This window comes from Lissotriton helveticus, chromosome 5_1 (assembly GCF_964261635.1).
Source record: "Lissotriton helveticus chromosome 5_1, aLisHel1.1, whole genome shotgun sequence".
In the NCBI taxonomy this organism is placed as follows: domain Eukaryota; kingdom Metazoa; phylum Chordata; class Amphibia; order Caudata; family Salamandridae; genus Lissotriton; species Lissotriton helveticus.
In genome coordinates this window covers 95,435,988-95,452,233 of record NC_136065.1, presented here as the reverse complement: position 1 = coordinate 95,452,233, position 16,246 = coordinate 95,435,988, and the positions used below count along the sequence as shown (strand labels likewise).

Here is a 16,246-nt window from a genome sequence, read left to right as displayed (position 1 = left end):
TAGGAAAAAATGGTTAATCTGGCCCACAGACACGAATTACTGTCAAGATAGATTCCTGAACAAAACACAAGGGTTTACAGTAACTAGGCCAGATCCAAGATATATCCAGAGACAACATCCAGGGATAATAACCACTTACAGTGTAGGAAAACTATGCCTTGAGTGACTACAGAAATCCACACTTCCAGATATAAAACAGCACTTAACTTTACTTAAAGATGGCGTTGATTTAAGAGATTTCTTACTAGGATCTCGTAAACCACGTCATAAACGTTTCATAGACACCGGTATATACGCTGCTTATAAGAAAGCATGGAAAATCACGCAAATGGAAACTACAGAGCGAATATGGGAGATTGGTCGTATTAATTTAGAGAAAGATCTCTCTGTAGTTGACAATGGGTTAACAACTCTGTCATCCAGAATTTATTCTTGGACAGCATTGTATCCTCTACCATAGACATAATGGAACAGGACTTTCTCATTATACAGCATGGGCAGTCTCAATTGCGTTCTATAATGCTGCTAGGCTGGATGTTACAAAACCTTTGTTCAGGCTACGTGCCTTGGCGTATAATCAACACCACGTCCTTGTTTACGGAATTTAACCCTACATATAAACAAATCTCTTTGGTGCAAAGGGGAGCAGACTATACGGTGCTGAGCATAGAAAAACTGGAAAGATTGCCATTAACCGTTTCTGAGAAACCAGCAGTAGAATGGATAATACATGGCACCATCACTTTGCCAGTTACGATTTTCCATTTTCAGTATTGCTTGAAACACATACCAGCAGGCCTGTATGAAAGGTTGGGTAAAGAGTACATAAAGTCGACCTGGCATTTACCACACACACACAAATGTTGGAGTGGGGAAAAGGAAGTATTTCTCAGTGGTTCACAATGTAATAGCGCACTAAGTGGTACACTTCTTTGTGAGGGCATTAACTTACATGGATCCTGTGATGGTTCTTCAAACAACTTATCATGCCACCTGCAAGGTTCTCCAACAGCGGTCATAGATCCAATTTTTAGGCAGCTTTCCAATGGCAGCTACATAATGTAGAATGAGCACAGCTGTTGTGGAATGAAGCCAGGTGTAGCCTATGTCGTTAGCGTGTAAGCCAGGGTCACTTGTTGTATGCAAGTATTGTTTCCTAAAATGAAGACAGACGGGGAGTCGCCGCTATGGCCTTCACTGAACATCTCTTCTATTCGAATTGATACTTTGGGCAGAATGAAACCCATTCTTTTACAAAAAACGGTGCCACTGACCTCGTCCAAAGAGACGTATGATTTGCAAGTTGCAAGGTCCTCTGCTAAAATACATAACCTTTTATCGTCAAATTGTCCAATACATTTCGCAAAAATGTTCGGTCGTACCTTAAACATGTCTGATACCAGCGGTGTTGTACATGTATTTAAGACGATTTTTGCGGGACTGTTAACACCCATTGAAGCAGTCCTAGGCATTTTTCCAAATTTCGTGTACTCTGTGTTCGGTGGCCTGCCTCTTATTTTGGTACTCGTAGCAGGGATCTTATTTTTATTCTTCCTGCTCCGTTATGGCAAATCCAGCCACCAGCAATACCCAAGTCAGCATAGAGAATGCGCTCCAGGTGATGAGGTATCGTGACCGAATAACACAGATTCTTGGCTTGGCTCGTTTGAGAGATCTGAATACCACGTGGTTCCTATCGTTTGGACCAATCTGGCAAGATTGCATCTTACCTGTTCTACGATGCCTGCTTTGTGGAGAGGAATGCGTGTTAGATATCTGTCTGACACTCCCATCAGCACTGCCAACGGATGTTGACGCATTACTGGGTCCGGTAACGGCTCATGTGTTGTGTTGCCCCCAACGGCTACCAATCCCGATGACAGCCGGCAAATCCAACTGGAGGTGAGATACGCGGACCACCAGGCACACAGGTACCATCTGCTATGAACATTGCTAATGCGACTGACGCTGATGGCGATGCTTCACATCTGTGTACAATTGATCTACTTAATGAAGTGGTTGAACTCTCATCTACTGTGGTAGACGACTTCTTTGCCAGCCTTGATGATTTAATGTTTTCTCCTGACACCGAGAATAACTTATGAAAGTTGCACACAGCGTTCTCTCAGCTGAAAATACTACCTTTGCCTTTTCAAAACAAATCTTCTAACTTTGGAACTATATTTTTCTACTATTTGATTTGACTTTTTCCAAAATTGAACTTTTTTTTTTGGGGGCACAAAGTAATCTGCTTAAAGTAGAACTATTCTTTTTTTTTTTTTTAAAACCTTTATTAAAAAAAAACCAGGGAGATACATGCGCAGGCCCACAACCCTCATGGCCGGCCGCAAATACATTCAATAAAAACAGGAGAAATTTCAGGTCAATCAGCAAACAGGATATGGTAAAGTACACCAGGCGCGGTTGTGAGGCTCGCAACACAGGATACGAGGTTTTCATTTTTAAATTTTGAAGAAGAGTAGGGGCTGCAACAGCAAGGACACAACACCTTACATGAGAGATATACAGAAAAGACAAGGGGGACGCACCCCAATGGCAGTCAGAGATAGGCTATGGCTATAGCAACAATATAATCTAGGCAGCCGCGGCGGTAACATTAAACTACAAACAATATTACAGTAAACAACGTTCCTAAATATCACCCCAGAGAGCCCACCCCCAAGAACAAAGAAACAGGGGCTAGTGGAGATGCCGAAAGAAGAGGTAAGATGCAAGACCAAGAGACAGCCAACCCTACTAAAGAGGAAAGAACCCTCCCAAAGCCGGAAAAGAGCGATAGGGACCATAGAACAAAACAAACTAAAATAACAAACCCCCCCCCCCGCACCCTCCACCCTGCACCCCTGTAATGGCTACGGCCTAACCCACTAACAGCGTGCCTGTCGCCCCGGAACTGCCCCACAGAAGAGAAAAAGTACAAGAAGTGGAGGAGGAGAGAAACAAATACACCCTCGGACACCCAGCACCCCCCGCCGGCAGTGAAAAGATGGAGGAGGAAGACAACCAACAGGTGAGTTCTCAGCCGCCCAACCCCCGACCCCCGAACCGATAAATACCAACGTTCAACCCAGTCAATGTCCAGCCAGTCCTTCAGAATCTCAGCAGTGCGAGCAACCGCAACCAAGAAAACATCCTCAACCCTGCCCCCTGCGATCCGGTGCGTCGACTAAGACTAGCCGTCCAGGCGCCATCTTAGATGAAAAAGGCGAACAGGAGGGCCACGACAGAATTGGATGCTGTCCAATAAAGTCTGTCCGATCCAACACTGTGAGTTCAATAACAGTACAAAAAGAAGCAACGCACAGCAACAATCCTCCAAGGCCGGCTGGCCAGAGCAAAAACATCGGTTCCGAGAAAGGACGGGGAGGCACGCCATCAGACCACAAAGGAGTTGCCGGACATGGCATCCGGAGACGATTTCCCAGCCATCGCACGAATCCACGAACACCAGGCCTGTTCACGACCATCGCGGTCAGCACCGCGGCGGTAGCAAGATCCCGTTCCTCCAATACCTCCGTACATACCCGGATAGGCAGTCCACTGCGTTCGGTGACAGGGTGTGGCGCAGTACCCCGCACTCGAGAACAATCACGGCCCGTCAAGGGCACATCAGAAGCAATAGCATCCAGCCGGCCCCCCAGATCCTGGGCACTAATATGCAGGGCAGCTCGCAGAGCACCTAGAGCGCCCAGAATATCGCTGATCACCAGCGGTGCCCCAGGAAGAAAGGATGCAGCAATTCTCTTCATCCGGGGCTCACAGGCATGTAATAGCCCTCGATGCTGACCGCCATCATCCCTTGCGACCAGCTGTTCACCCCGCCGATACTCTGCATAGCACAACCGGGCCAGAGGCGCAGGAACAGCAGACTTCATTCCGTCACCCCACACAGCGCTGACGCAATGTCGGCAATCACCTGGACCCCCAGTAGCGGCCCAGGGTCTTCAGTCACAAGTGCCGAGTGAGCGACACACAAAATGGCTCCCACCACAGCGCAGAGAGAGATGAAAGAACTGTCCGGGTCTTCTACGGGCTGGGGAGGCGATACGATGTATCCCTCGCAACTGCAACACTGTCCCAACGTGCAGAATCGCGGAGCAGAGTAGATCCCTGCAGTGGGAACGCAGTGAGGCTACCTCTCTCCGGCCGTCCGACTCCTCCCCGTCTCCGATGGCCGCTGTTATTGTGGTCGGGCTGGCCGTCTCTCACGCACAAAGACCCGGTCTCGCCGCCATGAAAAGCCGGGGAAGAAGCGAAGACGTTCCTCCACCTTCGCCGCTAGAAACATGCCGGGGAGCACACCATTGGGATCGGAGTCACTTCCCCGTTCAGAAAACTCCGCTCATAGACAGGATAATTTGCAGGATAGATCGCAATGCTGGAGGAAAGCGGGAGGGTCGGCGGAGCCGAGGGTTTAAGCGGCCATCATTGTTGCAGGCTAGGCTCCTCCCCTAGTAGAACTATTCTTAGAGAACAAGAATTCTTTGAATATTTCTTAGAAACAATATTGACCTAATCTAAAAACTGAAACAGTTTATATATTCTGCTATGGGATGGTCTTGACTTTTTCTTCTGTAACTTAGAGCCATTTCATAAATGTAATTTTCGTGATTCATTCGGTTAGCATTATATATCATATGCTTACAGTGAAATCATTGCCTTTAAATGCGTACTATACAAATGCTCATTTTTTCCGTGTACAACAATTTCAAATGCATTTTATATGAGTTTTTGGGGGTTGTATACACATGCCCTAGATTATATGTTAGTGCTTGAGCTTAGATGAACATGATAACGTGGAGTGAGTGTTGTGTAGCATTTTAGGACCGTATTGTAATTTTTCCGATTCATGCCTTATATAGGTATAAATCACCATCCATCCATCCATACTAATATTATAAAGAGAGAGCCCAAACCTTTGAGGCGGGTAAGCTCAGTAACCACAGCACCAATCACAACACCCAATACAGTGTTGGAAAGGGCAGTTGCAGCAGAAGGACATAGGCTATGCAGACGGCCACCATATACATTTAAAAGGTAAAAGAACCGTGCCAGCAAAGTAGTCCCTTGTGGGCGTGTCTGCGTTCTGCTGTGTGCGTGTGCTGGGGGCGTGACAAATGCTGGGGCGTGTTGTACGTTCCACCTTTCATGCCATGTGAGTCTTAATTGCGCCGCATCAAGGGGCACGCTGGGGGCGTGACACGCGGGGGCCGAGACAAACGCTGTGGGCGTGTGTCCGCCCTTCATGCCATGTGAAGCGCCAATTACGCAATTGCGCCGGATCAAAGGGCACGCTGGGGGCGAGACAAACGCCTGGGGCATGTGCTACGTTCCGCACTTCATGCCATCTGGGTCGTACATTAATCGGATCGTCTGCTGTGGCCGTGTACTGGGGCGTCACAAAGGCGTTCATCTCGAAGCGTGGTAAGTAACCATTCGCAAGACTCCCTTGGGGGACTGCCTGTTGTCTCACACATACTGGGGGTGCCGAATGCAGTGTGTGCCTTGGCCTGTGTGCGTCTGAAAAGGCCGAACGCAGTGTGTGGCTTGGCCTGGGTGCGTCTAAAAAGCACTCGGGCCGAAGAGCGTCGGTGTGGGTCATAAAAAATAAGAACAGCGGGAAACAATCATTCAAGACTCACATAATTCTATTTGTTAGACGGTTGCCGCTGGCCCTCAAGTGGGGGCACACGAGACTGAGCGTGTCTGCGGGGACAATTACTGCAGCCTCTCATGCGTGCTGTTACTGAACTATCACATTAAACCAAATTACACACGCCTGCTAACATCAGCCAGGGCTGTAGCAGGGGCTCAGGCGGCGGATCACTACACTAATTACATGCGCCTCCTAACATGAACCAGGGCTGCAGCTGTGCCTCAAGCGGGGGGACACGCGCCTGCTAACATCAAGCAGGGCTGCAGCTGGGCCTCAAGCGGGGGAACACGCGAATGACCGTATCTGAATACACACATTACACACATTCTATTTCATACCCGGCAACGTCGGGACGGGCTGCTAGTATCCTTATATATTTACGGCAAGGGGTGGTGATGGACAGAGTCTCTGAATTAAGCAGAGTACTCTCACCCAGTCAAGAGATCAGGGCTAGATCCAACACCGTTTTTTAGCTCATTGCACCATCCCAGTTTCAGAACCTGGCTGTATGCAAATTAGTCTGTCCCTGGAAGCTTGTTTCCTTCCCAGTGTAAGAATTGGATTTTGTAGTTTGGTTTGCCCTGTTCCCATCATGCACTGGGACAGGAACAGACTAATTTGCATACAGCCAGGTTCTGAAACTGGGATGGTGCAATGAGCTAAAAAACGGTGTTGGATCCAGCCCTGATCTTTTGACTGGGTGAGAGTATTCTGCTTAATTCAGAGACTCTGTCCCTCACCACCCCTTGTTGTAAATATTTTTGTCCACCCTAAGCGTGGAAGGGTATACTCAGACATGAGTCCCTTGCTCATTGCACCATCAGGATTCAAGCAAGCCGGGCCGAAGACGGCTGTAATGCCAGAAACCGGTCCCCGGAAGCTTGTTTCCTTCCCAGTGTAAGAATTGGCTGTTGTAGTTTGGTTTGCCCTGTTCCCATCATGCACTGGGACAGGAACAGACTAATTTGCATACAGCCAGGTTCTGAAACTGGGATGGTGCAATGAGCTAAAAAACGGTGTTGGATCCAGCCCTGATCTTTTGACTGGGTGAGAGTATTCTGCTTAATTCAGAGACTCTGTCCCTCACCACCCCTTGTTGTAAATATTTTTGTCCACCCTAAGCGTGGAAGGGTATACTCAGACATGAGTCCCTTGCTCATTGCACCATCAGGATTCAAGCAAGCCGGGCCGAAGACGGCTGTAATGCCAGAAACCGGTCCCCGGAAGCTTGTTTCCTTCCCAGTGTAAGAATTGGCTTTTGTAGTTTGGTTTGCCCTGTTCCCATCATGCACTGGGACAGGAACAGACTAATTTGCATACAGCCAGGTTCTGAAACTGGGATGGTGCAATGAGCTAAAAAACTGTGTTGGATCCAGCCCTGATCTTTTGACTGGGTGAGAGTATTCTGCTTAATTCAGAGACTCTGTCCCTCACCACCCCTTGTTGTAAATAGTATCCTTATATAGGCATAGAAATCATTACCATATTTAGACATAGCGCATGCAGTCCAAATACGGCAGGGCTACTTCCACTAGTTCCGAAAATCCACAATGATTTCTTGGAAAACTCGCCTTCCGCAGCTAGGGACTTCCCCTTGCTTGAATATTGATTTGTCCAAGAACTCATGGAGTTTTCAAAGAACTGAGACCCTTTGATGACATTACTTTACGTCAAACTCGGCACCTTCAAGGTATAAATATGCCCACACTTGCCCTAGCAAACACACGGTGGTTTGGAGCAGTTCGACTATCTACTTGCCCGACGCATCCTGCCACAGCAAGTGCAAAGGAAGCCGACCCTCCAGCAGACACACCGAGAGAGACGCTGTCTTTTTTCCTGCCGAGAAATCCGGCTCCCGTGCTTCCAAGCTACCCTTGCGGGTTGTTGGGAAATTAGTCCTGAGCCTGACCTTCTTCATTCTTCTTCATTAGAGCCTAAGAGAAATCTTGGATAGATTCTTGGCAAAAAGAATACTAAACTTAAGCTACTCCTCACTTACTTCTTCCCTCGTACTAGACTTAGGTTAGGTACATGGGGGTAGGCATATTTTAGAAGCACCAGTTGAGTACTTTTAGGGCCCGATGTAGGTAATTAGTATTTACCGATTGGTAAATACCGAATTTTACCGATTCGGTATTTACAAATCGGTAAATGCTATGTAGGTATATTTACCGAATAAATTAACGAATCGGCAATATTCGGGAATTACCAAATCGGTATTCACCGATTCGGTAATTGCCATTGATTCCTATGGGCCTTGAGGCCCACAGGAACCAATGGCAATTACCGAATTGGTAAATACCGATTCTGTAAAATTACAGAATTGACAAGGGGGACAGGGTGTCACTTTGACACCCTGTTGCACCCCTGATTCAGGCTTGTGTGCCATGTGACACACATATATGCCCTTAGGGCATGTATGTGTGCCACATGGCACAGGTGTACATGCACAGATGTGCATGTACACATGTATACATGTAAATAGTATTTGATGGTAAATAACGAATTCTTAAGGGCCTGTGGCACTGTTTTCAGTGCCACCTACATGTAGATTTACCGATTTGGTAAATTTACCGAATCGGTACATTTCAGGCCCCCTACATGTCACAAACCAAATACCGGTCGGTAACGGCCGAAATAGGCCGTTACCGACCGGTATTTGGTGAGTTACATCTGGCACTAGGTCCTTCTTTATTAATGTATGTATTCTATGTATTTTATGGCTTAGAAACCATACCATGCTTTTACAGTATTACTTTATAATACTCTTCGTACTGTTCGCATTGTACTTTGCAACCAGTATTACGATTGTAGCAGTTCATTTCTTCTGCACGAGAAAGAAGACTGGTCAATAAATACATTTTATTGAAAACGCCCGTCTCTCTATTTCTCTGCACCTCTGGTGAAACGAAGCATGCACGATTGACTGAGTGAAATATCTATCTATTGTTCCGCGACTCTAGAGATATATTTCTTATTCTTGGGAAACAAAGTTGTCATGTTTATGCGGTTGTCAGAAACTAATCCCTTCTTGTGAATTTGAGAACATTTCTAGTGACCTCTGAGCTAGCTGGCACTCACAATTAAGTTTAATATATTCGATAGAGACCTAGTCGACATAAGTCCTACGTCAATTCTATAGTATATATTATTCCAATGCGCAGAGCCTATTGGGAATGTAGGAACTACACTACACTAGCACCTCCCCAGACAGGCTGTAGTGTATTGGGGCAGGGAGGGCTGCATTCAGTGAATGCGTTCCGGACACTACTTCCTAACCATTGGTTGTTTAGAGTAGCCCCAGCGATTCCACAGGCCCCAGGCCTGCCTTCTATTTCTCACGTGGTTCTTATACCACTATTTTAGTATATGGTTTGTGAGGCCCCTAGGGCATAACTTTATTTGTGCAACTTATGTATGCTAATTCAGAATCTTGTAATGTACTTTGGCCTCTGACCTCATAAAGAGAGCAGAGGGGTGTGTTTAGATTAAATACATATATATTTGCTATGTACCTTGTGTGGTGTCCTTTCATTTGGTACGCAAGGGATTATAATTGGTAAAACAACTTGCTTCACATGCTCTCGGCTAACTTCTCACAGGGGTCATTGCCATAAACTCTCCCACAGTTTTCGTGTAGTGTTTTTTTGTAAAGTACACTCTTCATTCTGTAGTGGTTGCTACCTCACTTGTCGCTATACCTCCTGATAGTACTGACAGCTGAGTGTCCGTTCATTGCTGTCAAACACTGTGCACCAGATCCTAGCCCTGGACACAAGGGTCAGGGTTTGAGCATGGCCATACCACGATCAGGGGAGGAGGGCCACAAGTCAGAGAGGAGCTAATTATCTTGTTGGTTGAGGTTGTTTGCCTCTAGTGTCCTGGGGTCTACTCTGTCCTACTATGGCTTTAAAACATCCCTTTCTGCACTTGTCTCCCAGGATAGCGAGGTCGAGCAGTCAAAGGCTTCTGACGGAGTTAGAGGGCGGGGCAAGCACTCAGAACTCAACAGTCAAGCAACCGACACAATAATGTTATGTCTAGCGTAGTACTTATTTTTAGTTAGAAATATTGTAAGGTCATGACAAAATAAATACCACCCGGTTCAATAAACATACAAAGATAGAGTTCCAATGTACGTTCTTCGGAATAGCGCAGCAGACCTCTGGTGGCCTCTACCCTCTGTAAGAGTTCTAGTGTCTATAGTCCCCTGTATGTCATAAGAGCATAGCATTGGCCTCTACCCTCTGTAAGAGTTCTAGTGTCTATAGTCCCCTGTATGTCATCAAGCACAGACTCTGGGTCACCCCACTGGCTACTGTGTAGATCAGTTCAGTGGCTTTTGCCTCAAAGATTTCACGTGGGTGAAAACAATTTTGCTCTGACTGCAGGTTTCTCTGCCCTGCTATACCTACTCGATGGTGGCGTGCTTGGAGTACCCGTTCCTGTAGCAGCGGCTTCAGTTGTGCGGAGCTGTGGGGCAGCCTCATTCAAGCCAATGACTGCTAGCGCTAATCACTTTGCCAGGTCTCCACGGTGCCACTTGTCTTTGACAGGTGTGGGCTCCAGGACAGTTGCTCACGGGAAACAACCTTTACAACGCAACTTTTACAACGAACTACCATTACAACGAAATTTTTACAACGCAAAAACTATTACAACGCATGTTTTTACAACGCAGGTACCTTTACAACGCATACCATTACAACGTAAGTATTGGTAAGTATATAATTATATTTAAAATTTTATATGTTTGGGTTTTTTTAACCCCTTCGACGCTCATGACGAGCTGGGCTCGTCATGAGGTAGCCTCCCAGCACGCTCATGACGAGCCCAGCTCGTCATGAATAATGGGTTTTTGCATATTCCAGCACAGCAGGGGAAGATGGGCCGCGACGATGCGGTTAAGGGGTATTTTTAGGGTTCAGGGTCAGTTTTTAGTTTTTGGGTAAAGGGGTATTTTTAGGGTTCAGGGTCAGTTTTTAGTTTTTGGGTAAAGGGGTATTTTTAGGGTTCAGGGTCAGTTTTCAGTTTTTGGGAAAAGGGGTATTTTTAGGGTTCAGGGTCAGTTTTCAGTTTTTGGGTAAAGGGGTATTTTTAGGGTTCAGGGTCAGTTTTCAGTTTTTGGGTAAAGGGGTATTTTTAGGGTTCAGTGTCAGTTTTCAGTTTGTGGGTAAATGGGTATTTTTAGGGTTCAGGGTCAGTTTTTAGTTTTTGGGTAAAGGGTAAAGGGGTATTTTTAAGGTTCAGGGTCAGTTTTCAGTTTTTGGGTAAAGGGGTATTTTTAGGGTTCAGGGTCAGTTTTCAGTTTTTGGGTAAAGGGGTATTTTTAGGGTTCAGGGTCAGTTTTTAGTTTTTGGGTAAAGGGGTATTTTTAGGGTTCAGGGTCAGTTTTCAGTTTTTGGGTAAAGGGGTATTTTTAGGGTTCAGGGTCAGTTTTCAGTTTTTGGGTAAAAGGGTATTTTTAGGGTTCAGGGTCAGTTTTCAGTTTTTGGATGAAGGGGTATTTTTAGGGTTCAGGGTCAGTTTTCAGTTTTTGGATAAAGGGGTATTTTTAGGGTTCAGGGTCAGTTTTGAGTTTTTGGGTAAAGGGGTATTTTTAGGGTTCAGGGTCAGTTTTGGGTTTTTGGGTAAAGGGGTATTTTTAGGGTTCAGGGTCAGTTTTGGGTTTTTGGGTAAAGGGGTATTTTTATGGTTCAGGGTCAGTTTTGGGTTTTTGGGTAAAGGGGTATTTTTAGGGTTCAGGGTCAGTTTTGGGTTTTTGGGTAAAGGGGTATTTTTAGGGTTCAGGGTCAGTTTTGGGTTTTTGGGTAAAGGGGTATTTTTAGGGTTCAGGGTCGTTTTTGGGTAAAGGGGTATTTTTTTTATTATATTATTTATTAAATATAATATATTATTTATATACAGGGTAAAAATTAAATACAATTAAATTTAAATTACATTAAATTAAATTGATTACATTAAATACAATTAATTAAATTAAATTAATTAAATTAAATTAAATTAAATAAAATTAAATTATATTAATTTTAATTAATTTACATTAAAAAAAATATTATAAAATTACCAATATTTACGTTGTAATGGTATGCGTTGTAAAGGTATTTTCGTTGTAAATACATGCGTTGTAATGGTACTTCGTTGTAATGGATCCTGCGTTGTAAAAACTGCTTTGTAATGGTAGGCGTTGTAAAAGTATGCGTTGTAACGTCATACATCCGTTGCTCACAGATGTTCAGTGATAAAAGTTGGTGCTGCAGGGTAGAGTCCTCAGCAAGTGGTTGTCTTTGGCAGATGTGACTTCCCAACCCTGATCAGTGATCTTGATGGTGAGTCTTCTAAGGGCAGTTCTGACGTCAGGCACCAATGACGCAATGTTGATTCCTCCTTGAATGGTTTGGCACAGCTCACTATGGGAACTGCTCAGGGAGACTGGGAGACCCCACACTACTCAGATCGCTCCTGTCCTCCCTCCCACTGGCAGTCAACTTTCTCTGCGTGTTTTTTAAATAGAGAACATTGTGGGCTTGTCTCTTTGACAGCCTGTACTCTTTACTCTTTTATCTCGTGACACTGTCCTTCCTTCTCTTTTCAGGGGGGCTTCTCAGTGCTAGGCAGACCCTTGGCTCTTGCAGCAAGCAGTGCAGACTTCAGGTGATGTTCCCTCACCTCTGGGAGACTGTTATTACACAGACATTAGTCTTGGACACACAGCCATCCAAGTACCATACAAAGCCCTCCCGTCCTTGGTCAAGAAGAAAGTGGGATGAATTGGATCCAACTTTATTGTACTCATATTGCAGACAAGGGAACCTGATCCACTCTCTAAAGCTGTGAAACTGGTTTAGTTAGATTCTCTTTCAAATGTCATTTTTGGGATGTCTCTCAGACACAGCCTTTGTGCAAGGTGATGACCATTACAATAGACAAGCCATCCACCCTTCCCCTGGACTCTCGCCATCAGGACGGCTTGTAGGAAGCCTTTTTTTTTTATATCTAACCATCTTTTCTTTGCTTCTGACAGGAGAAGTTAAGAACTGAGAAGAGTAAAATTGAATCTCAGTTTAAAAAACTGCTGCAGCTCCTGAAAGAAAATGAGCAAACACTGCACAGGAGACTGGAGGAAATGGAGAAGAAAATTACTGTGGTAGAAAATGCAAATATCGCCAAACTGTCCAATCAAATCACCTCTCTCAAGGCCCTGATAACGGAGATAGAAAAAAAGTGCGAGGAGCCTGCGTGGGAACTCCTGAAGGTGAGATACTGTTTGGTAAATACAACATAAGAAGGAAGTGAAATATTCATATTTTGTGTGCTTTAATAAATGTATGAGTGGAACACATATTGTCTCTTGGCAGGTGAATGCACAGTGACCCCACGCACCCTGAGAGCTGCACACATTATACAGACATGGATATTTTACATTGTCCTACTTGATGCTAAAAGCTCGATTCTATGTACAAGCAGTGAGATGTAAATGTACAGGAATTTATATAGCGCAAATCACCAAGCGGTTTCTAAGCGCTTGCTTAGGGAACCCGTCCTGGTATTCCCCTGTGAGATAACCCCGGCAGGGTATCCGCAAGGTGAAAGCCAGGCATCCCGCCGCGAGGGGCCGTTGTGGAGATTAAGCAAGCTATTGCCCAGAGTCGCAGAGTGTGAACCCGTGAATCGAGTAGGCACCGGAGCGAGAATTGTCGAGTCCATGGACATTTTAGGACTCAAGACCCCGCCGAGCCGGGAATTGAACCCTGGTCCCGGGGTGACCTCTGCTTCCAGGTCTGCCTCCTCTAACCAGTGAGCCACACTTCTCCAGATGTACAGTGACCTCTTACAGTGTTATATATAAGTTAATGTAACACACCAAGCAATTCCAGTGACAGTAATTAACAGATGGAGACCAAGAAGGAAAATGTGGATAAAAATGGGAAGCATAGTGTGAGCAAGCATCTCAGAGAATTGAAAAATAAACCAATGTCCTTTTTTTCTAAGAAGTTTTAAACCATTTCTGTTCTAAATTGATGACTTTTCCCCTGATACATGTGGCCACTTTCTTCCGCATGCAACAATCTCTTGTTAGGGTGAACAGCTCTATAACCGGGCATTTGGAATAGGTATATCCATTCCTCAGATAAAGATAGAGATTGCCACAGTAAACTCTTTCATTTGAAGAATAGTGGCATTTTTATAGTATGGGTAACCCTTGATTATATTACAGAGCATGCAAAATGAATGTCCACAAATTGCTGCCCGGCAGCAAAATAAATTTGATTTATTACTTTATTATCTTGACACCCTAATTCGGCAACCAAATTCCTCACCAATATGGCTTAGGGTGGGATTGGAGGTATAAACCTCCTTATTGTGGTCATACGCTGTCACTTTAACAGTGATGATCTACTCAAATAGTATTAGTTTAGAGCCAAGAAGCTTTTTGAGAAATAGCTCCATGTAAAGGGCATTAGATGAAAGTGACAGCGAGCATCCCTCAGAGGGCGACAGAGAGCATCCCTCTGAGGGTGAAGGAAGTATCCCTCCAAGATTGTCACAGAGCACCTATCCGAGGGTGACAAAGAGCATTCCTCCGAGGGGGACAGAGAGCATCCCTCTGAGGGAGACAGAGAGCATCCCTCCGAGGGTGAAAGAGAGCATCCCTCCGAGGGTGACAGGGAGCATTCCACCGAGGGTGACAGGGAGCCTCCCTCTGAGAAAGACAGAGAGCATCCCTTTGAGGGTGAAAAAGAGCATCCCTCTGAGGGTGACAGGGAGCATTCCACCAAATGTGGTAGGGAGCATTCCTCTGAGAAAGACAGAGAGCATCCCTTTGAGGGTGAAAGAGAGCATCCCTCCGAGGGTGACAGGAAGTATTCCTCCAAGAGTGACAGAGAGCATCCCTGCAAGGGTGACAGAGAGCATCCCTGCAAGGGTGACAGAGAGCATCCCTCCAAGGGCATCAGAGAGCATCCCTCCGAGGGCGTCAGAGAGCATCCCTCCGAGGGCGTCAGAGAGCATACCTCCAAGGGTGTCAGAGAGCATCCCTCCAAGGGTGACAGAGAGCCTCCCTCCCTCCCTCCTGTGTTGAAGTAGTTTGTAGCGACCATGACTTATCAATGTTCGTACAAACATGTAATTCACCAGTTAATCTAAGCACATGTTCAAATGCCATTTTTGCTTCTAGGAAAAGGATAGATAGTAAACCTATGTTTCCCGGGTGACCAATTTGGTGACCAATTTGGGGGTGAAGCCCACCACCACCACCACCAATGTAGCTAAAAGTTTGGAGAATAGTTTTGTGTCAGTGTTGATCAAAAATGGGACCAGTAAGACCCACAATCCAAGGGAGGATGATCCTTCTTACAAGAGAGGACCACTCTTGCCTCCTGCTAGGATGATGGACCCTGACCCGTTGGAATGACCTCGTGACTCATTCTTGGATGATCTCCCGTGACCCTCTGATGTAACCTCTATTGTAAGTACAGGAAGATGACCCATGACCTGTTGATGAACCTCAAACAATCCCATGTGTTTGGGTTATCTGATAATAGTGGTCCTCTGCTTGCTACCACCCACTAAGTCGGTAACCCTATTGACTTATAATTTGAATAGACCAGGGTTGTCCAACTTGTAGCTTGTGAGATACTGGTAGCTCTCCAGCTACCTACAAGTAGCTCATGTGTGTAGCCAGCCTACTCAATTAGATGTTTTTGCTTGGTTGAATGAATGTGTGTGTACTAAAATTCTGAAGCCTGTATTTGAAATGAATATGTATTTAATTTCAGAACTCATGAACTGACGTTGTGAGGAAAAATGTATTTCGAAAGTATATTTGAAGTTGTTATTTGAGTGATAAATCATGCAGCTTCGGAGAGACATATTAATAATATTATTACCATGCACCCGGGGCAGTGTACCTATGGCTGTCCAGTATTTCTAATGCAGCCTTGGAGAGACGTATTATTATTATTACCACGGGCCGGGGGAATTGCACCTATCTATGGCTGTCATGTATTACTCATGCAGCTTAGGAGAGACGTATTATTAATATTATTACCATGGGCCGGAGGCATTGCACTTATGGCTGTCATTATTACTCATGCAGCTTAGGAGAGAAGTATTATTAATATTATTACCCTGGGCCGGGGGCATTGCACCTGTGGCTGGCATGTATTACTCATGCAGCTTTGGAGAGACGTATTATTAATATTATTTCCATGTGCTGGGGGAATTGCACCTATGGCTGTCATTTATTACTCATGCAGCTATGGAGAAACGTATTATTAATATTACCATGGGCCGGGGGCATTGCACCTATGGCGTCATGTATTACTCATGCAGCTTGGAGAGACGTATTATTAATATTATTCCCATGGGCCAGGGGCATTGCATCTATGGCGTCATGTATTACTCATGCAGCTTTGAAAATACATATTATTAATAATATTACCATGTGCTGGGGGAATTGCACCTATGGCTGTCATGTATTACTCATGCAGCTGTAGAGAGACATATTATTAATATTATTACCATGGTCCAGGGGCATTGCACCTATGGCTGGCATGTATTACTCAT

At 45.2% G+C, this 16,246-nt stretch overlaps 1 protein-coding gene across 1 annotated transcript in view; it reads left to right on the top strand.

The window, feature by feature from the left end:
* The window catches only part of LOC144754205 (E3 ubiquitin-protein ligase TRIM39-like), a 223,139-nt gene that overhangs the window by 37,858 nt on the left and 169,035 nt on the right, over positions 1-16,246 (top strand). The window contains exon 3 of the mRNA XM_078641791.1: positions 12,702-12,932. Within this exon, the coding sequence (XP_078497917.1) occupies positions 12,702-12,932 (231 nt within the window). The remainder of the gene's footprint in view (positions 1-12,701; positions 12,933-16,246) is intronic.